The 26,265-nt window shown below is 60.0% G+C and overlaps 1 protein-coding gene across 3 annotated transcripts; it reads right to left on the bottom strand.

The window, feature by feature from the left end:
• Positions 1 to 2,238: 2,238 nt before the first annotated feature.
• SDC1 (syndecan 1) lies at positions 2,239 to 24,681 on the bottom strand. Of its 3 annotated transcripts, none has more exons than XM_025454579.3 (5): positions 24,375 to 24,681; positions 5,935 to 6,016; positions 4,553 to 5,031; positions 3,775 to 3,910; positions 2,239 to 3,650 (listed from the first exon to the last, which is right to left on the bottom strand). In XM_025454579.3, the coding sequence occupies exons 1-5, from the start codon at positions 24,438 to 24,440 to the stop codon at positions 3,481 to 3,483; spliced, it is 933 nt and encodes a 310-aa protein (XP_025310364.1). In that variant the 5' UTR covers positions 24,441 to 24,681; the 3' UTR covers positions 2,239 to 3,480. The 3 variants fall into 3 exon arrangements, with proteins under 3 accessions (XP_025310364.1, XP_025310363.1, XP_025310365.1); XM_025454578.3 differs by lacking the exon at positions 24,375 to 24,681 and adding an exon at positions 12,552 to 13,859; XM_025454580.3 differs by lacking the exon at positions 24,375 to 24,681 and adding an exon at positions 10,765 to 10,791.
• Between the last annotated feature and the right edge of the window lie 1,584 nt (positions 24,682 to 26,265).

A 26,265-nucleotide genomic window follows, 5' to 3' on the forward strand; every position in this document is an offset into this window, starting at 1 on the left:
GCCCCCCATCCCCATACAAAGCATGGACGCATCGCCAGGCGCACCATGGGCACGATGGCAAGATGGGGAGAAGGGGAAACAGGACCCAATTGCTCCATTCCCAGGGGTGGGGAGGGAGAAGCTTGGGGAAGCAGGAAAGAGGGGGTAAGCAGGTCAAGGCCGCGGGGAGTAGGGCATCTAGCTGAGGCCTGAGAAGAGAGGGACGGAGAAATTAATTCCTTGAGGCTGGGGTGCCCGAGGAACTTGAAGACAATGTGTTAGCCCTTCACGTTAGCTTTTCCCCCGTTAGGCTCACTCAGTAAAGCCCATTTTATGGCACTCTCCTGCACGGGTCATGCCCTCTGGTGGGGTGACCCCGCTGGGGGCTTAGAATAGCAAAGGCAGTTAGCAGAGCAAGAGAGTCAGTGGCCCAGGACACTGGGTCTTGGAACCTGGCAGGTCCCAGGGGGAAGGGACATCAACCCTCCTTGGTCCTAGAGCCACCTTCAATGTGTGCATGGCCCACGGTGGGCTTGGCATCCAGACTACCTGCTTCCAAGCCCCAGCTCCACTGCTCATTGGCCTGGGACTACGGGCAAGCCACTTTTCCCCTGTGCCCGTTTGTGTCTGCCAAGTGGGCCTAGTTCACAGCAGCTCGGGCTCCGAGACGGGTTGAGAGGTTGGTAGTGGACTAAACCATCCAGGTGTGGTGCCGAGCAGCATCTGGCCCGCAGTGGGCTCAGTGGAGGTGCAAAGTATGAAGTTGCCCACAACCGTGCCCTCGCAGAGAATAGGCATTTGGGCTTTTCAGTGTCATATAAATGAACAAACTAAGGACTGTCTCAGCCTCCGAAGGCGTCAGGCAGTGTGTTGGGGAAAGCACAGTTCACCCTGCAAAGCAGCCCGGAGCATGCTCTCCCTGCCCCCACCTCCACCACCCATGAGTGCAGGGCCCTAGAAGGAATGGTCCCTCCCACCTGTGCTCCCAGGACACACCTGGGGTCCAACCCAGCCCCAGAGGGTCTGATGCCAAGAGCCTCAGGCAGGGAGACCCGCCGGGGAGGGGCAGCTGAGGGACTTGGTGGCCACCCCCAGCCTGGTTGGGACTCTGAGCAAGGGGAGAGCAGCCAGACGCCCTTAGAACCCTGGGGCTCCCACAGCACATTGCACTTTCTCAACCTCCAAGATTTTCACTCTAGTTTTTCCTTAACGTGTAGACATTTTAGGCTTTGAGCATTTGAGACCGTTCACTGGTGAGCTTTCCAGAATTGCAGGACAAGGAGTGCAGAGAGCGGTCAGCTAACTCTGCGTCTATAGGGAGCCCTTGTGTCAAGGTAGGAAATGACCTAGAAGGGGAGCAAGGACAGGCTGGGGAGGAGACGGTAAGAGGGAGCCCTGAGAGGAGGAGAGATGACAAAGGCCAGACAGAGGGCAGAGCGGGAGCACCACCCCAGGGCCAGGCTCCCTCCAAGAGGACAAGGAAGGGCACGGCCAGGCGAAGAAGAGACTCCACCACCACCACAGCCCAAATGACAAGTACTGTTTATTACAGTTACACGAATGGGCCCAGCCACAGGCTCGGCGCCACCCCAGGGATGAGCAGAGATGAGCAGTCACGGACCCCCTCCCCACCCCCCACCCCCACCCCACCTCCAAGTCGTGTCCAGTCACACACTCTGGGCAGAAAGTCCTAGTATTGAACACAGAGCACAGGTTCCCTTTGCTTGGCGGTGCATCTCTCTGAGTCACAGACGGCCCCACTCTTGGAGCAGCCAACAGAGCAGCTGGAACGTTGTCAAATTAAATAGGCAAGTACAAGAGGTCCCAGGAGGACCGGGCTGGGGGCCTCGGGTCCTCGCAAAGGTGTGAGAGGAGGTCCGTCCGAGGTGTCTGAGAGGCAGGCCTTGGCTCCGGGCCTCGTGGGGCTGGCGGCCTCCGGTGAAGCTGGGCCGGAGCCATCACAGCTTCTCAAGCCATTTCGGAGACGGTGCTTCAAGCTTGGCAACACGGAAATCTCTATCAGGCCTTATATAACCTTGGTTGGACCTACTGACCTCCAGAAGAATTTCAGCAAAGACAAAAAACAAAGAGCAAACAAACCAGAGGGACTCTGGCCCCAGAATCCCTCCCCACGGGAAAGATAAAGGCACAGAGTTTTTAGCCAAGTTTCCCAATATCGTTTGTGTTTAGAGAGCAGGCTGGTCACGTCCACACGACCAGCACAGAGAGAAGAAGCAAAGGCAGCAGAGTTCACATGACTACTTTATATTAAAGTTTATTACATTTGGAAAATCTACTGTACAGGGAAAAACCCATTGGATTAAGTAGAGTTTTGCCAAAAGCAAAAGACTATCACTCTTTGGAACATTCCTGATTCCAGCCCAGGGCAGGGCCACAGGAGCTAATCAAAGGTGAACCTGGTCCTCTGTGGATCAGCTCCGTGCCAGGTGTGCCCAGACCCCTCTCGTCACCTTCTGGAGGAAAAATGTCCCCCAGAGACTTTTTCTCTGGGGGACCAAAGGGAGGGCTGGGTCCGTAGGAGGTTCTCTGGGCCCACTGCCACTTCGCCCACCCGACGGTCCTCTCTCTCCTCGGTCCCCAGCCAGAGGTGCCAGGATTCCATTCTCACGCAGCTCCCCCATATGACAGCGGCCCCGAGTCCATGGGCATAGGCCTGACCGCTCCAGAGGCAACTGCCCACGGCAGCCAGGACCAGCCAGCCCACCGCCGGGGCCACAGACACACATTCCATACCCTGTTGCACACGTGAGTGACAAAATCAGAGACAACACACAACATAGGCCTATATGTTGGCTTCCAGATTTGGTTCTCCTAGTTTAAAAAAAAAAAAAAAAAAAAAAAAAGTCTTAACCCTGGATGCTTGTCTCCTCGCCGTAGATTAGGGAAGCAAGATGGGAGTAATCGAATCAACTTACTTAACTTACCGCAGAAGTAACAAAGTCTACTGGGCTATGAACAAAGAAACTAGAGGAAACATGTGCAAAAACAAGTTGATATCTAAATGAGACCTCCCCACAAAACAATGTGAATCTGGTGGAGCTCTGCACTCCTCTCCCCGCCACTCGGGGGGGAGGGGGACGGGGGTCGGGGGGTAAAATGCCCCCAGACCCTTGGTCTCCACCAGCAAGTGCTACAGATGTGCCAGCCCTCAGCCAGCAGGCCCATCCAGGGGTGAAGCGGCGGGGTCCCCTTTCTCTCCAGAGTTGGGTCAGGGGAGGGGCTGCTCCAGGTAGGAGAAACTGAGTCAGAATGAGGAGATGCCAGGTGCTGGCTGTGGTGGAAAGGTCACGCGCGAGAAAGCCCCTGCGCCCAAGTCTCCAGGCAGAAGTCAGAGAAGCAGAGTCGAGAGCCCCCAGCGCGCCCCGGAAGTCCGTGGGCAGGGAGCTGGGGAGGCGGCATGGTGGCAGGGCCTGCAGTTCTTCATGGAAGAGGCAAGTGGGGGCCTAGCGAGTGGCAGGGGGAGGAGGAGCCCGGTCCCCGTCAGGCGTAGAACTCCTCCTGCTTGCTGGGCTTCTGGTAGGCTCCGCCGTTGGCTTGTTTGGGCTCCTCCAAGGAGTAGCTGCCCTCGTCCTTCTTCTTCATCCGGTACAGCATGAAGCCCACCAGGCACACGGCGAAGATGAGCCCCACGAGGCCTCCAGCGATGACCCCTGTGGGAGGCAGGGAGGCCAGCTCCGCTCGGTGCTCCTCCCGGTAAACAGCCAGCCCCCCAACACCAGGCAGCCCTCCAGGTGGCCGCGGTCAGACCACCCCCCCCACCTGAGAGAAACTCACCTCCCAGCACTTCCTTCCTGTCCAGGAGGCCCTGTGAGGCCCCCGTGGCCCCACGGTCCACTGGGGGTTGATTCCGCTGGTCAGGCTCCACAGCTGTCCCGGCCGTGTTTTCCCCAGATACGTCAAAGGTGAAGTCCTACGGGAGGCAAGGGACAGTCTCAGGCCGGGGTGGGCCACTGCCGGCGGCGGCATCCACATCCAGTTTTATTTCCGAACCCAGAAGCAGCTCGGGCCTCCCTGGTCACTGCAGCCACCGGCTCAGACACACCGAGCCCAGACTTCCCGGACCCCAAAGTCAGGCACCTCTCATCGTATCACCCCAGACCCTGGCTGGACTGTGGCAGTGACGTCACACCAAGTGATACAAAGCAACAGGTATTTATATGAAAATAAATAGGCTCGTGTTCATGTTAAGTGTAAAATCACCACGATTAGAAGACAGAAAGACAAAAAAAAAAAAAAAAAAAAAGACAGAAAGACCCAGTAGAGCCTTTACAGTCGCTCGCTTCAGTTTGGGAAGGACTGCTCTGCTCTGGTCTCAGGTCTAGCCTGTCCCCCCACCCCACCCCCCGCCCCGGGGCTTGGCCCTAGACGCAGGGGAAGGTGGGACCTTGTGATCCTTCCTCACGGTGGGGAACGGGACATGCTTATGGGACACAGGGTGTTGGGTGTGCCAGATGAGCCAGCCAGCGCCCCTCAGCCCCCTGCACTGTGCTCCACCAGGTAGCAGCAGCCACCCCCGGCCCAGGAGACACGGGGGACCCCAGCGGGCACTCACCTGCTCCCCGGAGCCCTCTCCCGCCGGGAGCTGAGTGGAGACTCCGTCCTCGGCGGCCCTCTCGGTGGCAGAGGGACCTCCGTCCTCCACTTTCGGGGTGTGAGGGTCGAGCTGGCTGGGTTCTGCAAGAACCGAGATCTGATGGTGGTCAGGCTGCGCGTCCCTGTGGGGATGGAGGGTGGCAGGGCCCTGGGCCGTGGTGGCTCTGGCGGTCGAAGCCCTGTGAGTGGTGGGGTGCGGCGTGGTCTCGCTGGGGGGGTGGGCGGTCTCCTTCTCCCGGTCAGTGAAGCCGGGCTCCGCCTCTGCCACGAGCACGGCCTCTCCCCCCTCGGGGCCCTCTCTGGTCAGCAGGATGGACGTGGAGCTGTCGATGTCATCCGCGCCGGTGGGCTCCTGAGCCGTGGGCATGGCCGTCAGAAGTGCCATGTCCTTCCAGGTGGACGGGGTCTGCTGTGACAAGGTGATGTCCTGCAGAGCACCTGGAGGCCCAGAAGCAGAGCTCGTTGGAGCGGGGAAGGCCCAGAACATCTGGGGCAGCAGAGCTCACCCAGGCAGGATGGCAGGGACACGGGCCCGCACTCCCACCAGCAGAACAAACCCTCTCGTGAGCAGCTGGTTCCCCAGGGTAGAACCAGGTGAGGCTAAAGTCAGCTTTGGAAATTAGAGGAGGAAAGCTGCTCTTTCTCCAGCATGTGCCTGGGGACAGCATGGTCCCTGGTGCCAGGACACATCTAGGCCATCAGGGAAGGAACCTTTCCTGTGGCTGCTGGAGCCCACTCCCTGGGTGGGGAGCCTGAATGCCCAGTCCATGGTACACACACCTCTCTGGCCTCCTCCCTATCCACCTGCCCTCTCCCCAGAAAGGCCCAGCCCCCCAAGAACAGAGGCCTGTGCCCCACCTTCCAGCTCCCAGGCCCCTACCTTGGCCACTTTGCCCACGGATGGCCTCAGCCCTCTTCCAAAATCCTGCTGAAGAGCCCCATCCCTGGGAGGCCTCCCTGATCACCCCTGGCTCAAGGACTTCACTCCCCCAGGGAAAGAAGAGGGCGAGATGAGGGAGCATCACGGAAGATCTACACCCCACTAGGCTCTGTGTTACTTTAATATCTTCCAAAAGTCTTACGAAGTCAAGATACACTCCCATTTTACAGATGAAGAAATAGAAGCCCAGAGAAGTCCACCTTTTCAAAGATTGCCCAGGGAGTTAGGAGAATAAGAGCCCAAGTCTCCCCAACAAGGCCCCCAGGGCCTCCTGGAACCCCAGCATTCACTCCTCCAGCCTATACATGCCTTCTCCTTGCAGCGTGGACCCCACTCTCTTCCCTAGCATCACCCTCCAGGCCCAGCCAGGGGGCTGCCTGCCTGCCGTCACATCCACTCACCTGCACCGGAGCCAGAAAAGTTGTCAGAGTCATCCCCAGAGCCATCTTGGTCTTCGGGGGGCACATTTGTGGCCACAATTTGCTAGAAAAGGATCAGAAAAGGGTATGAGTGGAGGCTTGGCTGAGGCCCTGCTACTCTGGGGTCCCTGTCCTAGACAGCTGGGTGAGCTGCCCCCCTCCACACACACACAGCACAGGAAAGACACCTGTGTGTTTGGCTCTAGGACCCTCAGCTCAGGGCAGCCCTCCAATCCCCCACAAACCCCTGAATGATACAACGACACAGCCCTGTGCTGGGGGTGCAAAAACACATGAGAAGGGGCAGGGTTCTTGTCCCAAGAAGCGCAGTCTGGTAAGGGAGCCCCAGACCTCCTAGAAGAACAGCAGAAGATGCCATTACTGGGAACAGAGGCCACAGCCCCAGTGGGACCTGTGAGCTCACCCGACACTGAAATCAGGTCTTGGGGCCATCAGGGTCCAATACTGGGGTTTTTTAGAGCTCCAGAAATAACCCCCCAGTAACCTGACTCCAGAGCGGCACTGTCCAAGCATGCTGGGCATCAGGGTATGGACATCGAGAGCCTCCCGGGAGAGAGGTCAGGGATGGTCACAGGAGGAGCTGTGCTGAGAGGCAGGGCTGCCCGCAGAAGACAGCCCCAGGCCTGGCCACACTGTGTCTTCCTGCACCTGGCCTGTTTTCTCATCCATGGGAAGGACTGGGTCCAGACCCCCTTGGGGAAGGAAGGACAGGATGCCCTTTAGGCTGGGGACAGATGACACTGATCTAGAAGGGGTCCTGCACTCAGGAGGCACCGATAAATGGGCTGCTGGCCTGGTAGGGACCTGTGTGCAAACAGCTGTCTCAGCCAGAACAAAAACTGAATAAAGAGGCAGAGCAGCACAATTCAGAGCACACGGGTTTAGAGACCCCCTAACCTCAGCCACACTAGCCTGAGGTAAATCTCTTATAGCCTCATTTTACAGTCTCTCCATCTGTAAAATGGGGGCGGTAGTAATACCTACATTCCAGGAAAGTTGCAGAAATTCAATGAGGTCACGCACATGAAGAACCTAACAGAGCCTTGGCCTGCAGAAGGCCCCCGACCTACCGCAGCCACTGCTCTAACCTGGGGAGCGAGAGCCGCTCAGCATGGATAAGAGGATTCTGGTGCCTGCTGGGAAGAGATGGGATGGAGGTGGTAGGGTTTCGGAAGAGCGGCAGGACGGGGCCAGGTGACAGGAGGCTCTGCATAGACTTGTCAGAGGCGGGCTCTGGCCCAGGCAGCAGGCCTCCTCCGGCCGAGAGGCCTCGCCGGGTCCTGGCCACAGGCCACAGAGCTTCACTCTTGAATGGAGCAGAGCAGGGAGGCACAAGCAGGACCTTTGGCCTCCTGAGGCTGCCTGGGGCAGCACTGGACCAGGTGCAGGCTTGGCGGCCAGGGGCTCAGGTCAGAGGGAGGCTTCACACACGTGTAGAAACCACCAGGCTAGAAATACCACTGAGCTTCCTCTGAAAGTACAAAACCCAAATACCTCTCCCCTCACCCCCAAGAAAACGGTTCTGGCCCCAGAAAGGCCTGTCTGAGCTCTCGTGGCCCATCTGAACAAACTCCCGTAGTCTGGGCCCTCCACCTGCACCTCAGGCCACATCCTGCATGCGCTGGCCCCAGGTGGTGCTGCCGACACCTGTCCCCCTGTCCCGTCTCCACACCTGTCTTCGAAGCTGCGCTCACCTCCCCTAAGCCCGTACCCTTCAGTAGCAAAGAATACTGCTCACCAGGCAGAGAGTGGGTACCCCACCCCAACATGCATGCCAGGCCCCAGCAGACGGATTCCCACCAGGCAGCTTGCCTGGGGGCAGGGGGAGCAAGCGTTCAGGGGACCCCCACCCCTCCAGTGCTTCCACCTGCCATCACGACTCCCAAGGAGGCCCCAGAGGATGAGCAGAGCAGCTCTCCCAGTGCACTGACGGCGTCCCAGAGAGGATGCTCAACGAGGAGCATGATCAAGCCAGAGCAGCCTCAGCCGCGGAGCAACGAGAGCCAAATCCCCCAGCAGAAGCCGGAGTCTGGGGTCCAGGCCGTACCCCACAGGTGAGGGGAGGAGGCCTGCGGAGAACCCAGTGCAGCGGGACCCTGTCAACCTTGGAGGCAGACGCCAGGGAGGCCCAGCCTCTCACCTACATGGAGAAGCCCCAACAGGTTAGCAGTTTCCCAAGAACGGGGCCTCTTTCGCCACCAGGTAAGACTGTGGATCTGCCCAGTCCCTAAAAACAATTTGTTCCGTCAACTGGGCTCAGCTTATCCCTGTGCGATCTTGTTTACACAACAAGCTCTTGAGCAAACGCTTTCTCTGCTGAAACCAGCTCCCTGGCCTCAGGGCAGCCCCTCCCCTCTCGGGGCTGGGTCTCCACCAGGGGAAGGGCTGCAGTGACCTCCTGCTCCCCTCCAGCTTGAACCCTGGTTGAGGACCTCAGCTCCCTGGGGAGGAATCAGCAGAAACTGCTCGGTCTGAACTTGGATCACTCGGTGCCCGCTGACTCTGGCATTTTGGGTGAGACTTCCAGTTTCACTTAGGCAGCTATGCTAAGGGCCTGTGGCCAGCTGCCCAAGACCTCCTGCAGCGCTGCCTCCACCGGGGGTCCCTGCAACACCATGTGGCCACAGCCCCTGGGGCTGCTTAGGGACAGGTTGGCCCAGCTTGGAACCCACCTCAAAGAGCCTGGGAAGGTAAAGGCAGGCCAGCTCACACCTTTAATGGGGCTCCTTAGCCTGTGCGAGTCCTAGAAAGATCTACTTCTCATTGAACAAACCGAAACCCTTGTAGTAAGATCTAAGCACGTTCTGTTTGCTCAAAGTAATTAAGGGTCAATCTGCTCCCTCCCCACCCACAGCACAGACCCTTAAAAGCCCACTGGCCAGGTCTGGCTCCAGTGGAGGGCAGGGGTCATGGGGCAGACACAGGGAGGCTGGGGGACCCGGAGTATGAGAGGAACTTGGCCCATCTCCATCTCTGCCACCCTGGTCTGTGGCCACACCCGAAATGCGTGGAAGGGCTGGAGAGGGGACCCGGGTCAGGGCTCCAGGGGAGCAGGAAAGAGCGTATGAGAAACTGAGGCTTTCTCGGGCCCTGGAAACACTTTCTAGACCTTTCCACCTTTACCCTTTGGGGCAGGCAGGCCCGAGATTAGCAGCTCCCACAGATGAGGAACTGAAAACAGACAAGATGAGGGACTTGCCCAAGGCCACCGAGCTGTGGCTGCACGTGCTCTCCTCACCTGCCCGGCTCTCCCCCTCTCTGGCCCCAGAAGACCCCGTGGCTGACCCATCTACTTTGAGAGGCCTGTCTGTGCTCGCTTCCATAGCACAGATCCCAAGAGGCCAGTCTGGTCAGCCCAGCCGCAAGGGATGAGAGGGGCTACGGGATGACAGTATCACAGGTAAGAATCCCTGAGCCCTGCCCCAGCAGCCAAGGGGATCAGGGTGCCAGCCCACATCGTTTCTGAGCCACCAGGGGCTGGAAGTCTACATCGAGCTGCCACCAGCCATTCCCAGGAACGGATCAGGAGTCTGTGGGCAGAGGAGCTTCAAGAAGGCAGAGCCTCAAGCCCAGCCCTCCCTGGCCAGAGAGAGGGCCGCTGTCCTTGGCAACATCCATCTGAGCAGCCCCCTTGCCCTGGCCACCCCAGGAGCCTGGAGCCGTGTGGAAGCATCCCTCCGAGACACCTAGAGGACAAGGGCTCCATGGCTGGGTCACAGGTCCCACCCTTTGTCCACGAGTGGACATCTCGGAGGGGTTCAAGTGCAGACGGTGGACCCGGGGCTTCTAACTCTGGACGAACGGAAGAGGCCGCCTGTCCACCTGCTCCCTGGACTCCCGCCACCCCATCAACGGCAGCCAACACATCCAAAGACCTGTGGTCTCCACCCCACACCCTGAATCACTAACCATGTGTCCTCTGCTGCCTGACCTATGTGATGGATGAAGCACGAGTCCTCCGGGAAGCATTACTGAGTTCACTGCATGGTGCTGCTCTTTCAACCACACGCTGCTCAAAGTACAGTATCGCATAAGGAGGTTACGGGAGGGTGTTAAACTGGGTCCTTAACATCAAAAGGATCACCATCCAGGGGCTTTGGAGAGAAAAGACTTGGTCTGGTCCCAGTCCTGGCAAGCTCCCAGGGCACACAGCCAGGAGCCCCACCTTGGGCTTCCCAAAGGGAGACTGGGGCACAGAGGGTCACCCTCTAGAGACCCTGGGGCTGGGCCCCGAAGCCTCCAGGCAGACCTAGAGAGAGTAAGACAATGCTTGGCCCCAAGTCACCAACCTTAACCATGCTGGGGACCTCAGAGCGAGGCAGGCTCACTCATCCAGCAGGAAAGGAGGTTCAGGTATCTGTTGGCCGTATTTGTCCCAGTGGGGCGACAAAGCCCGGGCAGCTGAGCCAAGTCACTGAGTCCACAAGCCCTACTAGTGTCCAGGGAAGCCAAAGACAAAGAGGCTGGCCATGGCCTTTCCTAAGCAGCCAGCCTTGGTGCCAGCTTTGGGGCTGTTGACCTGAGGGGACCCGCTTCTCCTATCGCTCCCACCCAGAGGTCCCACGAGGCTGCAGGCATGCTCAGGAGGGTTAAGAGAGTCACAATTTTCTTTTTAAAGAAATCCTTACCCCCGTCAGTTTCTTGGTCAGATCTCTGGAACTAAGGAAAACGAGCCCCCTGCCTCCACCCCAACACACTGTCCCCCTAGAGTTCATAAGGCCTAAGGCCTGAGGCCTCTGCTACAGAACCCTAGCATATTCCCCCACCTATGCCTTAAGATGCCAAACTGACCCATAGTGACATGCAAACCACTGCCTTTGTCCAGGCCAGAGGCTCTCTTCCTCAGCGTCCCTGAGCATCACGGATCGTCAGGAGACGATCGGAGGTGAAGTCTTCTGAGCTCCGTCCCCGAGGCTGACTCAGTGGGTCTGGGACAAAGGCCCAGGGCTCTGGTGTTGAACAAAGTCCCCGCTCTCCTGTGGTGGTATGCAGACTCCACGTGGGAACAGTAACCTAGACAGGAAAACATCTAGCCTGGAGTTGCCCAGGACCTGGGCTCTGGGGGAGGCCAATCCTACAAAGGTCCCAAGACCCTCACTCAGGTCGTGCTCAAAGAGGCGGCACCAAATAGCAACAGACCCCCGTAGACAAGCCCTGGGGACGAAGGGACCCAAGATGGCTCTGGAACATTCTCTACCTTTCTGATCCATCCGCTCTCCGCACACAGTACACCAAGTGACTGCCTCATCTGCAAAAAAGCTAAGCGGAGCTAAGGAAATCCTGAACTTGCAGAGGCACGGGCCCTCCCATTGCTAGCAGCACACGCAGCAGCGGACAAAGCCCAGGCTGCGTCCAGCCCGTCCTGCCGGCCCAGGGCTGCCGGACCCCATGGTATCTCAGGCCTGAGGCACTGACCTGGCAAGAGGGGTGGGACCCCCGGGACGGGGCAGACCAGGGAGGGGAGCAGGGGCTGCAGAGCCTCACTGCAGCCTTTCAGGGACACCTGCCTGTCCAGGGAGATGGGGTGGGAGATGGGGGGGTGGTGGCAGGGGAAAGAATGTTGCAGAACACGAAGCCCCATTCCTGCGGCTCACCGAACACCTGGTGCCCTAAAGCAGGGGGTTTGTGACTCTGCTTTCCTCACCGGGGGCATCATTTGTACCCCCTCCTCTAGCCCTAGCTAACAAGGCCTATGCATGGACCTGAGGGGACAGGCCAGGCAGGTCACACTCAAAGCATCTTGGACCAAGTGTCTCACGGAAAGAACCAGAGCCAGGGGAGGTTGGGGGGGGGGGGGGTTGGTCTGACCAGGGTGGCTGGCCCCGGGCAGGCCTAGCTCCATTGTTCCCTTGCCAGGGGACCTGGGCAGCTCTCTGCCTCTCTCTAGACAACAGGGGGGGCTTGGCTAGACCCTCAACTCCCTTAGTGCTCTAACGGGCTAGGCTGGGACGTGGGAGCAGTGCCCCCAACTCCTTGTCAGCGGGGCCAGAATGCTATAGGGGTGCTGCGTTGGCCACAGACAGCCAGGTTAGGTGGGAGGGGCAGGACTACAGGCCACGGCCAGGAAGATACCGGCTCTCCCCTGGCCCAGGATATCAGGGTGCTGGCAGATAAATCACTTTCTCTCCAAAGGCTTCTTTCCTCACTTAGGAGCTGCCAGGGAGACGTGCTTAGGGCACTGAGAGGCACGGATCTCCCCAGCTTTGGCCTCAAGACCCTGAGGACCCCACTTCAGATGACTCCCGGGGGGGTAGGGGCCTCACCAGTGCCTCAGAGAAGCATCAGCGTTTCCGGCCTGACAGGCACGGGGACTTATCAGCTCAGTGTCTCTCTGCCAGAACCAAGTCAAGCTGGGACTTGCAGAGGGCGTGATGGGCATGGCCCAGGGCGGCAGGGGCCCGGGGAACAGCAGCAGCCTTCACCCTGAGCAGCCATGAGGGCACCTAGGCCCCCAACCCCCATCAGCACTTCTACTGGCAGGAGCACCTTGCAGGGGACCTCCTAGGCATATAGCCTTCCCCGCAAACACACAACCCACCTGAGCTGTCCCTACCCTGCCACTCGGACGCAGAACTCACCATCTGGGGGATTCCAGGGCAGGGCCAGGGTGCAGGGCAGCATCCGCACTGAGCTTTAAAGTAGCCCTTTGCAGCAGCATTTCCCATGGCACTGAATGTTGGGCTTTATGATGGGACGCCTGAGGTCAAGGTCACAGAGCCCTTTGCCCTGGCTCGTTCTGCCCAACTCAAGTACCCGAGAGGACAAGGTTGTGTTGGGGGAGGACGGATCCTGGCAGCCAGTGCCAGGCCCAAGGCCCGAGCCAGGGGAGAGCTGCCACCAGCACCCCATACCCACCCCTCCACCGAGCTGGCGCCCGCTCGCAGCCCACGTGCTGGGACTCGTCTCGGAAGGGCCCAGCTGACGCTGGGTGTGGGGCTGCAGAGCTGGAAGACCAGTTCCTCTGCTTTCCCCGCCTGTGAGAGCCCTGGGCTGGGCGCTGAGCAAGGCTGCCGGCCTGGCCCTGCCAGCCTTTGTGGCCGGGGCCGCCCTGGGAGTCAGACAAGAGATGGCCAGGGGAAAGTGACCAAACCCAACACCAGGAAGACCTGGGTAGAGCCTGGGCTCTGTGCCCAACTTACTAGATGACCTTGGAAAAGACCTCGCTTCAAGTTCCCCATCTGTCCATTGAGTGACAGCAAGGGGACTCCTAGTTCCCAGTCCATGGCTGGGAGGTCAAGGCCTGCCCCCAAGGGGCTGGCCAGGTGCAGCGGCTCCAGCAGAGCCCACCTGAGGGGTACACCACAAACACGGCATTCGGCAGGGGGAGGACCCACCATGGCAAGTGGGGGGAGGGCACTTGACCAGAGTGACTCGGTGTCATTGCTCTCAGCTTCCCAAGGGTTACGGCCTAGGCAGCATGATGGAGATATTCCAAATCAAGACGACTCTGGGATGGCAACTGGCAACCCATGGGGACAGAGGGAGCAGCTGAGGCCTCCAGAGGCTTGTCCCTCCTCAGCCCTGGCTATCCTAACAAGACAGCTAAGACCAGAAGCTCAGGGTACGATTCCCCACCCAGCCATCACAGGTGCCCCCTTGCACTCCTCCCTGGCTGATTAACCCCCAGATTCCACCAGGCTTGGGGGCCTGACACTTTTGGCACATGGGCTTCTAGAGACACCCTCCCCCTACTCTGTCTAAATAAAGTATTGTCACAAGTTTCACAGACGCAGAAACTTGTAGCTTGCCGGACACCTGCAACTAGTCAGGGCTCCAGCTGCGAGTGTAAAGAATAGGAGCACTTCATCACCCAAATTTACCCAGTCAGCGTCCCTGCAGTTGCAGAGCATCCTCTTTAAAACACCTCTGGGAAAGGAAAAAAAAAAAAAAAGGGCAACCTCTGGGAAGCCTATCCAGTGCTAGTCACTCACACTAGAGTATAAAGCACTTCTACATGGGGGGAGGGGCCCATTCTGGAACTGGGGCAGTGTGGGTGGGTAGGAGCTATGGAAGATGGGAAAGGATTACAAAAGAGAAGCTGGGAGATGCCAAGAGCAAATTTTTTAACCTGTGTCAGAATACGGTTGCCAGCCAACCCCATACCCAAGAAAGACTCAATTGCCTTTGTTCCCACTTTGAGCTACAGACATACATGGCTGCTCCTCCCACTTGCAGAAGAACGGACTAGCCTGGGATCCTGGCTCTGGGATAAAGTACAATCCAGACTGATTAGGCACTGAGGCTGCTGGCAGCCCAAAGACACAGGAAGGGCAGAGTGTCCTCGAAAGAGTCCCATGGGGGCACCCTGGCAGGGTGGAACTGGGAATTTGGGGCCTGAGCAACCCAAGGCAGAATTTTCCATGAAGACCAGATCTGAAGAGGCTGGGCTTGCGCCCCAGCTTATTGGTGGAATCTCACCTCAAACAGAGGCAAAGCAGCCTCAAGGCCCTCGACTGTCAACCTAACACCACCAGGGGCCTCCTGATGGCTGGAAGGCTCCCAGAGCCCCCCGTGCCCAGCGCCGAGCTCCAGGCGGTAGCAGCACCTGCACACAGATGCTAAGGCAACTGAAGGGAGGCTATGGATGCAGCCTTGGTCTTCGGAGCTTGGAGTCACCTGGGACAGGCAGGGGCCGTAACACCGCACTCAGGGCCCAGGGACAGTCAGGGGTGGAAGTAAGAACCTAAGGCTTTTAAGCTGGGCTGGGTGTTACTCGAAAATACTCAATACTCAGGTATTGAGAAATAGCTGAATTAGGCCTTACAGGGGAAAAAAATAGTTATTAGGGCTAATATTTATTGTGCACCACGTGCCAGGCACTAATCTAAGCACTGTAGCTGAATTAATCTTCACAATAACCTAAGGTGCTAGTACATAGCCATCCTCCAGATAAAGAAATTGAGGCAAAAGGGACAAATCGTTAGTCCAGGGCACGGGACCAATGAAGGGCCAGGCAATCGGCAGGCCTGTGTTAACCACCGTCAGTGAGGACCACGTGGCTCTCTCACCCACAGGAAGAAAAAGGCCATCATTTCCACGGGAGGTGGCACCAGGGCAGCGCAGAAGGAAGGACCACAGAAGTGGGGCCTCCCCGGCACCCGGCACCCTGTGGTGGTCCAGCCGAGCCGAGCTCCCTCTCCAGGGTGACCTTCAGTCTGCAGCCCTGCAAGCCACTGCCCCCCACAGTCTAGGGCCCTGCTCAACTGGCCCGAGCCCCTGCCCAGGTGCCGGGTGTCTGGCTGTCTCCTCCCCCTCCCCCCCACCCGGCCCAGCCCACACCTCCTTGGGGTCAGGAGCCAGCCCCTGGCCGAGGCTCAGGTGGAGGCGAGCAGAGTCTGGCCTGCCGGTGAAGACTCTTTCTGAGAAGGGGCAAAAGCCATGTTTTCAGACCCTGTGACATCAGCGCACCGGAGTCAGACCAGCCGGCCATTCACATGAAGTGACTGCACCCCCAGGCCAGGTCAGACTGTACTCCTTCCGCTGCCACTGCCACCAGGGGCTCTCCCCCGGGGACTCCCTACACAGTCTGCCTCCAAACTTCCCCTAGACTTATTCCTCTTGAGCCCAGGCAAGCAAAGGGCTCTCAATCATGCCACATACATTACTTCCTGGGGTCTTTTCAAAAGTCCTCCGAGGCATAAGAAAATGCCCACTTTACAGAAGAGAAAAGTGAGACTTAGGAAGACAGATAAAGAAACATGCCCAAGGTACCCGGGGAGGATGTGATGGAGCCTGGGGAAGATCTGAACTCCACCGGCTTGCTCTTCCCAGCCTCCACAGGACACCTCTCACTGCTCTGTCCCCAGTCCCTGGTGACACTCACCTATGCCGACTGGCCAGCCAGTTCTAGATCCCACCTGGCGTCCCGGGCCCCACAGCTTCAGGACCCCGGAACCTACCCCAAGCATTCAGGCTCAGGCTGCTGGCATTCCACTGGGAGGAAAGGTGGACCAGGGTGTCCCTTGGATGCCCAGCCCCCAGGTAGGAGTCTGGAAGCAGGGCCCTGTTCTGCAGCGGGTAGAGGGGAGGGTGGGCGAGATCGCAGGTTCTCTGCTCCTCACACCATTCCCAGGACCCAGAGCTCAAGGCCTTCCCAGGACCTTACAACCAGGATGACCCCAGGGAAGCTTTACAAGCATGCTCCTCCTCCACGGCCCCCCTCTACAGGGTACCCCGAGCCCAGTGCCTGTGAAAGGCCAGAGAGAGGAGGCTGGGGCAGAGTCTGAGGAGCCCCCTTTGCCTAGGTGTGCCCACTGTCCCAGCCCACAGGCCCTGGCCAGCCTGGAGGTCTTCCGGACCAGGCGGTCCCCACATGGCACCCTGGAGGAGATGTGGTCACCACAGATGGCAGCACGGTGGCCCAGCAGTTCTCTCTGGGAGAAGGTGGAGCGACGTCAGCCCCAGCCACAGTCTCCGAGGCTCCCGAAACAACACCTGCAGCCTGGGGCCCTGCGAGCCCAAACCTGATCATGCATCTGTCGGGGACACTCCCCAGAGATGGGACTCCAAGGCCCCGGACGGTCTCTGGGGGAGCAGGGATGCTGACAAGCCATGGAGAGGAAAGCCAGTGCAGCCTCTGCACCTGACACTGTCAGGTCCCCGAGCAGGCAGGCGAGGCCCCGGGCGTCAGCGGCCACTGTGGTGTGGGTGGCACGGAACCAGCAGTCCTCGGGTCCCCCAGGGCCTCCCGCTGCCCGGCACGTGCTAGGTCTGGGGTGGACGAATGCGCCCAGGTCCTCCAGAAGCTCCCTCCTTACTGCCCCACATTCAACCCACCCAGGGCCAGAGGGGACCCAACAAGGGCTGGCGTGGCCACAGCAAGTGCCAGGCAGCCCCAAGTGGGAAAGCCTGTGGGTTCAATGTCACTGTGACAGGACAACTCTCCTAACACCCCTGGAGGTCAATGGTACCCACGAACGGTCCCGGAGCAGGCCTGACCGCCTCGGCCACCCCCGCTGCCCCCATCAGGGCACCACCACCCCTGCCACTCCCTTTGGCCAGAAAATGACCTGCCTTCTGGCCTGAGCTTCTCATCAGAAACTGCCGCGGGATTCTGGGATGAAGGCGTTCTCGGTGAATGACCTTTACAGACACTGCTCCCCTGGCCTGTCTGCACAGACCAACTCTCCTGTCTGGTCTGGTCCCAGTTAATGGCCACCCTCTCTTCCACCCGCCCCTGGACCAGGGACGAACCACTCCCCACCTGCACGGGGCTATGCACACGGCAGGCGTCCAGGCTCTAGGCTTTAGATCTGGTCAAGTCTGGGAGGGCTCATGACCCTCAGGGGTTAAGTAAGAACTCTCCTGGGCCAGCAGGAACAGAGATAGGCCCCACCCAGATGCCCACCAGTCCTGTGACACAATAGGACACCACAAACGCCCAGATGCATGAACACCCCAATGCAGGACGGTCACCTCGGCTTCTTTGCCCCCTCCCCCCATTTCACAGATGGGCTCACTGAGGCCAAGACAGGCTGTTGCACAAAGTCACTCAGCAGCAAAGAGGAGGGCCAGGTAGAAGGCAGGTAGCAGAGCCTTAGTCAGCCCCACTGGGCTGCTCCCCACCCCATGCCTGACACATAGTGGGCTCATGGTCAAGACTGGTTGGGTGAGTGTCAGGGGAGGATCTGTGGGCCTGGCACCATGACTCAGCTGACAAGTGGAGCGATAAACATAACTGCCTGCCCCACTGCCCCAACCTGCCCGACATGGCTTCCGTTCCTGCTGATGAACGGACCTGGGGCACTTGGCCAGGATGCCTGGGCGTGTGCAGAACATCACCAAGTCTGACCTTGCCCGGGGTCCCCTGTCCACCTCTGGTTCCCACACTGAGCTCTAAGTCCACCTCCTCCAAGCAGCCTGCCCTGCCCTCCACCCCCACAAATGACTCCTCAGCCAGGGAGTGTCCCCTCAAGTTCCCTGAAAAGAACAGCGGAGGACCCTAAGCCCCAGCCAAGTCCCCTATTGCCACCTCCACCCTCCCCAGGACAAGGTCTCTCTGCAAGCACATGGCCATCAGAGCGGAGAAAGGGGAAGGAGACGGCTTGAGCAGATGGGAGAACTGAGGTACAGAGCCAAAGACCTGTCCAGCCCAGTCAGGGCCTAAGCTGGGACTAGGAAGGATGGGTGTCCCGGCTGCCCTTCTCTGTAGGAGCAGCTTCCAAAGACTTTTTTTTTTTTTAAAGATTTTATTTATTTATTCATGAGAGACACACACAGAGAGAGAGAGAGAGAGAGAGAGAGAGATAGGCAGAGGGAAAAGCAGGCTCCCTGTGGGGAACACAATGCAGGACTTGATCCCAGGATTATGGGATCACGACCTGAGCAAAAGGCAGATGTTCAACCACTGAGCCACCCAGGCACCCAGTCCAAAGACTTCTAACACCAGGGATGGAGGAACATCCGATTGCAGCTGAAGATGAAAAAGTCCACCAGGAGAGGAGAGGAGAGGGGAAGATCACTCCCTGGCTTCTGAAAAGGAAGCTGCAGACAGGTGGGAACCAGGTTCCCCCCAGAAACAGACTGCAGCCAAACCAGCAGGAGAGCCCAACAGGGAAACAGAGTCAGGACCACCCAGGCAAAGCTGCAACCCATGCTGCGTGTCCACCACCCCACACCTGCACGTATGTACACACACACTCATACACACGCAGCCTCTGGTGGGGCTGCCCCCCTCAGGGGCCTCACTAGAGTTTTCCCTGCACTGAAGGCCAGGGAAGCAGCAGCCTGTACCTACAAGGAGGCAGTCCGTGAAGCCATAAACAAATGCCAGGAGAAGAGAGGCCTTCAAGGAGCCCCAGAGGCAGGAGGGGGTGCATCCAGAAGCCTCCATGCACATGCATCATCAGCAGGAAACATCACGGGCAAACAGGTGTGTCGAGGAGCAGCCCTGGCCACCAGCCTTCCCCTCTCCCTATCCGTGGTTGGTCCCAAACCCAAGATTGGCCACTGCACTCCCTCCCTGCGCCCCTCTGGACACCCTGTCTCCCCAAACCTGCACAGCACCACGGGCAGCAGGACTTTCCAGAGCAAGCTCAGCCCATCTCCCCTCAGCACCTACCCCACCCCCCACCCCGGCACCCCCATCACCGGCCGCACTCCTCTGGGTCCCAGGGCACCGGCACGGGGAAGCCAACTAGGTGCCCCTGCCTCAGGCCCAGAAATACAAGGGGCCTTCTAGAGCCCCCTCCGCCACCAATGGTAGCTCCCCGAGGACAGGCAGGAGCAGTGCCTTTATGCACACCGAGCTGGTGTCCCAGGGCTGGCGCGACGATTGGAAGTTGCACAGCTGCCGTGGTGACCCGGGGCGCGGGGCCTTGCCTTTGGGGCCTCACACGTGCCTCCCTGTGTTGAGGGACACGCACATGCCTGCCCTCCGTGGGCGCCGTCAGGGTGCTCCCAGCCCGCGCACAGGGAGGTTCCAGAAGGCACACTCCCGTCTGAAGCCCAACGTCTGCTGGAACAGCTGAGGGAAATGACACCGTGCTGAATCTGTTCCAGGGCGCAGGATCCTGGCGCCAAAAGCCCTCTTTCCACAGACTCCCTTAATCCCATTCCTTCTCTCTAGACACTCTTAGGCAGGCCCTCAAGGGGGGGTGGGCTTTCAACCCCAAAATTCAAAATTGGTTGTTGAAAAGAAGGAAGAAACCAAGAAATTGTTTGTTCTGTAAAACTAGCAGGGATCCAGGGTTAGAAATCATTTAACGACCCATTCTCCTCAGGGCTACTCCTTCGGGGAGACCTAGTGTTGGGGGGGGGGGGGGCAGCAGGGAACCCAGCACAGGAGCCAGGAGTCCTGGGTATCTGGTCACTTGGGTGGTACCATGGTGCCTGCCTCCCAAGCTTAAAAACGTTTCTATTAATCCCACAAATGTTCCCCTAGTGCCTAAGATAAAAGTCAGGGCAGACTGGCTGCTGCCCTGGGGACAAGCACGCAGGCACCATCCAAACATGGGGACACTTGCCCCAACAGGCCACTCTGCACCAAGCCGAGGACATATGGTCCCTGCATGGGCATCAGAAGCACATCCCACTCTCATCTCCTGGGTCCCACTGTTTCCTGACCTTGGCTTCTGGGAGCAACTCTTGCCTGTCCCTAAGCCACTGGATGAACTCAACCCAAGCCCAGGATTGCCAATGCTCAGGGTTCGCCTAAAGGCACTGTTCAGGCCAGCTCAGCCCAGCGCAGTGCCCCCTCCATCCAGCCCATGCACACCCACGGCTCCCTGGAATGCAGCAGCAAACACCCAAAGGGCCTCCTAGGGTTCAGGCAGCCTCCTGTGCTGGGCTTCACTGGGGAGACTCGACAGCCCATCCATCCATCCATCCATCCATCCATCCATCCATGTCCCACCCATGTGCCCTCACAGATGTACAAATCCTGGTTCTCCCGCATCAGGGGCTCCCCTTGGAGGGGCTCACTTCTCTAGGCCCCATCCACAAAAGCAGGGCAATGACATATATCATAAAGGTTTGGGGTAAAGATGAAATAAGAATAGGAGAAAAGCATTGGGCGCTCAACAAGTAAAGGTACCAGGAATTCTCTCGATAGCTCCCTTTCTCTCCGGCACTTGCGTTTCCAAACCCTTTCAAAGTGCTCATTATGGAATGAATATGCAGTGACAGAAAGAGGCAGGGAGAACAGGTATGACGTCCGCTGTTCAGAGGACATCGAGACTTGGGGGTGAAGTGACTCACCCAAGATTACATGGTAAATTAGTGGCAGGGTTGAGGCTCGGTCCTGGGGCTCTACTGCATCCAAAGCTCTTTCTGGCCTGCCAAACAGCATGGGCGCACGCGGAAGGGTGCACTTCAATCCGAATAGAACATGGTGAAGAGAACAAGGGGCCTTCCTATCAGGATTTATAGCGAGTTAGCCTCGCCAGGCCCAGGCGACCTGGGACTCTCAAGTCACTTACAACTCAGAACCTGGGGTCATGGGGTGCCTCCTCCCAGAGGTCATTCACACCTGTCCATCGAGAGGGCCCGTGGGCACTTCCCTGGACAGCCTTTGTTATTCTAGGTACTATCAAGGACGCTGCAGAGATCCCAGCGGGGTTCACGGAGGCAGAAACTGTGCGCACCACAGATCATGAACATTACTCACAAGTGAGACTCGCACTCAGCGCTGAAAACTCAGCGATCATTCTAATGAATGCGACTCGTGTCTTAGTACTGCTGGAGGAAAGTGCAAATTAGAACTCAACAGGAAAGCTGCTTGCTACACGTAGGCCCAGAACTGTCACCTCGGGCTGCGATCCCAGATGGAAGAAAAGAGCAAAGCAGGATGCAGAGTGTACCAACCTGGGGGCGCCCGGGACAGGGAGCAAGGTGCTCTTCGGAGCACAACCAACCTGGGAGATTAAATGCCTAATGTGACACAGTGACAACAAGGAGGACCCTAGCATCCCCAGATTAGGTTATGCTTAGTATTCTTTTGTTAATAAAGGAAGGAAAATAAATATTGCAGAGACCTGCCCAAAATAAGAATATTTCTGAGGTTAATATGGATTCTTAGCTCACTAAGAAAACCTGGATACCAAGGATACCTCGTTCCCAAGGGATTTCAGAATCCGAAACTCTGCAATAGGAAACAGTCCTCTATAAAATACTACAAAATTCAAGCTTTTCACTAATTCTTTCCAGGCCTCTCTCCTTTCTCATCCCTCTCCCCACCAATCTCAGTTAATGAGGTTTTATTGGAACCCACCATGAGCCACAGGTAGAGACTTAAAACAGCTCCACCCTCCTGGTGGAGCTGAAGCCAGGAGTGACATCACCTCTAGAAGGCTCGGAGCCCAGGAGGAGGCAGTTAGCGCCTCCCCCACCTCACCCCCCCAACTCTGCCAGGCCTTTGGGAAATGTCTCTACTAGCCCCCATAATTAGGGCAAAAAGGGATTTTATGCCTTTCGAGAAAGAGAAAAGGGAAGGAAAGGAAAACAGCAAATAACTATTCCAGAACAAGCAATTTTTCTGGCATGGAAGAAACAAAAGACCACGGGAAACACACACGCACAGAGAACCCTTTTTAGACAAACCTGTTCTTGTCTCTTGGGAGTGGTTTCAAGCAACCTCCTGCCCTAACAGCCTTCCCTTGTCCATTCAAAATCAGGTGCCCAGGATCACGCCCTACCTCACCGGTCCCCAGGGGGTTCTGATCTGCTTCCCACTGGGACCAAAGTGGAACCCTGGGAGAGGACCAAATCTCTGCAACCTAGAGACCTCCTCCTATTTTCGGCAAACCCCATTGCCTCATTTCTTTTAGGAAGGGCCGTTGGGGGGGGGGGGGGGTCCTCTACGCCACTTGATTCCCACTTTTAACCCAACAGGGACACCCATAGTAGGAGAAAAAAGGCAGGACTGGGAAAGAGAAAACACACTTTATAAAAGTAAAAAAAAGAAAACCTGAGCTCCAAGCCAAGGTCTAACCCCAAAGCTTAGTGCTCCCAGGCTCCACTCAGCCACCCCCTCCAGGAAGCCCTCCCACCACCACATTCTAAGGAGACTCCCTCCTTCCATCCTTTCCCTCTTGAGACTCAACTGCCTCCCAGTCCTGAGTCTCCTTCTGTAACGTGTCAAAGTTTCTAGGCCAAGATATAATGCCTCCTCCTACTGCGGCATGTGCCGTTACCCAGTACACAGGAAACTCTGGGGAGACCGGTCCACACAGAACCTCACAACCCATCTGCCTCCCCCATGTGACCCGGGCTCTGGGATCCCAGCTCGCAATGCCAGCTTCAACCAAGGTGGGCAAAAGATCCAGCAAGCGCCCTCCTCCCCATTCTGGCTGGAAATGGGTGGAGAACCCGACCTCAGCAGCCTCCGCGGAGGCCCACTCTTGGGCCTGGAGAGAGAGGGGGGCAGCCAGGGAAGGCGGCCAGGTGGCCACGGAGGTAAGCCGCACACCTCCGCTCCCCTCCCCGGCTCGAGACAAAACCCGAGTCTCGCAGAGGCTGCGACCTAGTCAGAGAGGAAGCCAGATGCCAGCTTCTTGGACCCGAGGGCCAGGAATGCACCCGAGAGGGCGCTCAGAAATCCCATCTGTCCCCATGGCTCCCCGGGCTTGGCACCCTCCGTCCGCAACTCCGGCTCGTCAGCAATTCCAGGGGCACCGGGGCCCTGCTCCGGGCTCCAAACGGGCCCAGACGCAACGGTCGCCCGGAAGGCCGGGGCAGCCCCGCACCTGAGCCAGACCCTGGGAACCCCCGAGAGCGAAGGGACAGCCCCAGGGCGGCTCACGGGGCCGGCGTCGCCGAGCCTCGCGCAGACGCCACTTTCCCGGGGGAGGGCCCGGCCCCCGCCGCCCCCGCCCACGTGCCTCCCCGACCCGGGCCGGCCGAGCGGTCCAGATGGGGTGGCCGGAGCCCGCCACGTCCGGAAGGGGTCGAGCCCGGCCGCCCGCCCCGTCCCGGGGGCGCTGTGGGGCTGGGGCGGACGCGGGCAGCCGCGGCAGCGCTGACACCTGGCGGCCGCCCAGGTCCCGGCCGCGGCGGGCGGCGCCCAGGAAAGGGTTACAGGGGCCGAGAACAAAGCGCCCCCGGTGGGGAAGGCGGGCTAGCGGGCGGCGGCGGGCGGAGATCGCTTTCGGGGGCCCTCGGGGGCCCGCGCCTCGCCGGCGGTGGGTGCTGGGTCCTCCCCAAAGCCCCCCCCCGCCCCCGCCACATTTGCCCGTCGCTGCCCCCGGTCCCCGGGGCGGGCCGCGGACCCGCCTTCCCCGCGCGCGGCCGCAGCACAAAGCCCGGCCGGGGGGGAGGGGAGGGGAGGGGACGGGAGGGGAGGGGACGGGAGGGGAGGGGAGGGCAGGGAAGGGCCCTGCGGGTCCCCCCGCCCGGACGCCGGCCGGCACCGCGCGCCCTCCGCGGGCGGCACAACTTCTGCGGCCCCGAAGTTGGGTTCCCGCGGGGCTCCGGCGTCCGGGGGCCAACTTCCCGGAACCCCCGCCCCCGCCGCCGCCGCGCCCCCCGCGCCCCCCGGCCCCGGCCCCTCCGCCAACGCGCCCCCGCCGCGCCCTAACTCGGGCCGGGCGCTCGGGGCGTCGCGGCCGGGGTCGCTGCACCCTCCCGGGCCGCCGGCGGGAGCCCCGGCCGCTGCGGCGCCCCAGTGCCCGGAGGGGAGCCGGCGCCCCGCGGGCTGGCGGGCTCCGACGCAGGCGGGGCCCCGGCGCGGGCTCCTCTCCGCGGGGCGCCCGAGCCCCCCCCAGCGCGGCGCCCACCGACGGCGGCGGCGGCGGCGGCGGGGGCGCGAGCCCGGCTCTCGCGGTCACCGCCCCGGGCCCGGCCGGCCAGCGCGGGAAGGCAAGCCCCGCTCCCCTCCCCCCACGTGCCGCCGCGGCTCCCGCGGCTCCCGCGGCTCCGCAGCACCGGCTTCCCGCCGCTCCCCGCCCGGCCCGGGCCGCACTCACCGGGAGAGCCGGCTGCAGGCGCAGCGCCAGCGCGCACAGCCAGAGCCACAGCGCCGCGCGCCTCATGCTGCCCGGGCCGGCGGCGGGAGCGCGGGGGCTGCGGGGTCGGACCGCGCGGGGCTCCGGCCGGGCCGCCGGGTCGCTGCCGCCGCACCCTCGGGCGATGCCCCGCGCGCGGCGGTCTCCGGCGAGGCTGCGGGACCCGCTGGCTGCAGTCCGCTCGCGGCCGCCCGACTCCTCCGCGCGCGCCTCCCGCCCGCACCGCTCCCGCCGAGCTCCGCCTTATAATAAACCCACAGGCCCTTAGCCGTTGCAAGAACTAGCCCCCCACCCCCAGCTCGCCGGGTCTCGGGGCCAGCCCAGTCCCCACCCCCAGGACCCCGCCCCCTGAGCCACCCAGCCCGGCCCCTTGGAGCGCCCCGCCCCCGGCGCCCTGGCCCCGCCCCGCCCGGCCCCGCCCCGCCGGGGACAGCCTCCCCCGCCCCCCGAGCTGCGGTCCGCACGGGTCGTGGTGCGCGGCGTCTGAGCTCCCCTGCTCCCGGGTGGCGGGTCCGAGGCGCGCCCCCCTTCCGCCCTGGCCCAGGATAGTGGGGCGCCGTCCGGGAGGGCGGCGGGCGGGGCGGGCGGCCGTCTTAGACTGCGGGCACCGGTCTGCAGCGCCCTCTGGGCGTGGGCACCGAGCGGCCTCCAGGTGCGTTGGCCTCGCCACGTCCCGGCCGCTGAGCTGTGCTGGGGGGGGCGGGGGGGGGCGCGAGGCGATGGGGCCCTAAGCCGAGGGAGCCCCCCCTCCGGCTGTGCGGGAGGGGTCCCGAGGACAGGTTCCCGCATGCCCTCGCCTGCTGCCAGCACTCCAGAAAGAGTTGGAAATTTGGGGCCTTACTTTGAACAGCAGGACGGGCTCAGGACGCGCGGTTAAAAAAAAAAAAAAAAAAAAACTTTCTTGTCTTTCCGTAGAACACTGCCCTCTCTCTGCGTCCTCTGAGCTAAATGGAAAAACAAACGGCCTTCTTCCCGGGTGGGCCCTGCCCTGGCCTGCACATCTGAGGAGCACCGCTTGAGCGCTTGCTCCTTGGTGGTTCCCCAAGAGGCCCTGGACCTCCGTGTTTCCGGCACCAATCAGGCACCTCTGTGCAAAAAGGCGACGAAGGCCTATGGGTGTAGCGCAGATGGCCTTGAGAGAAAAGGGAGGAACCTGCCAGGCCCTGCCTGCAATCTGGTAGGCGGTAGAGATGGTGCCAGGCGACCTTCGTTCCTGGACCTGGAGACCAAAGATGGCATCTTCCTCACCCATCTCTCCGGGCAGTGGGCAAGGGTGGGCCTCAGTTGCCCTGAACTGGGCACCAAGAAGGCTGCCTCTCAGCAGTCCCCGGTGTTTCTCTTGAAAAGATGTAAGCCTTCTTGGATCTTGGTTACACAGGCAGGGACAATCCGCTGCGGGCCTCTGGGTTCTCCACCCACCCGGCAGGTCTACACAGCCTCCTGCATCCCCAGCTCAGCCGCATTTCCCTAGCAGAGCCCTGAAAGGTGATGCCATGGAACAGTACGCAGCCCTGTTCTTGTCCCTGCTCTGAATACCTGTTTGATCTTGGGCAGTTCCCATTTTGGGATGTGTTTCCCCAGGTCTGTCTTTGGAGGATGATAGATCCTCATCAGGGTTTGGGGGGAGGCCTCATGTGGGGTCCCTGAGTGCCTTGGTATCACGGATCATTCAGTAGGGTGGCAGCAGGCAGGGTCTCTCCGGGAGCTCAGGGAGTCGTGGTGGGTTAAAAAGCCCTTTTAGTAGAAAGGCTGTGTGTCTCCCAGGGGAGCTGGCTCCACGGGTCTGAAGTCAGTTCACTAGTCCTTTCAACCCAGTGTGGAGGAAAAAATAGGTCAGTTTGGAATCTGGCTT

This window comes from Canis lupus, chromosome 17 (assembly GCF_003254725.2).
Source record: "Canis lupus dingo isolate Sandy chromosome 17, ASM325472v2, whole genome shotgun sequence".
NCBI lineage: Eukaryota > Metazoa > Chordata > Mammalia > Carnivora > Canidae > Canis > Canis lupus.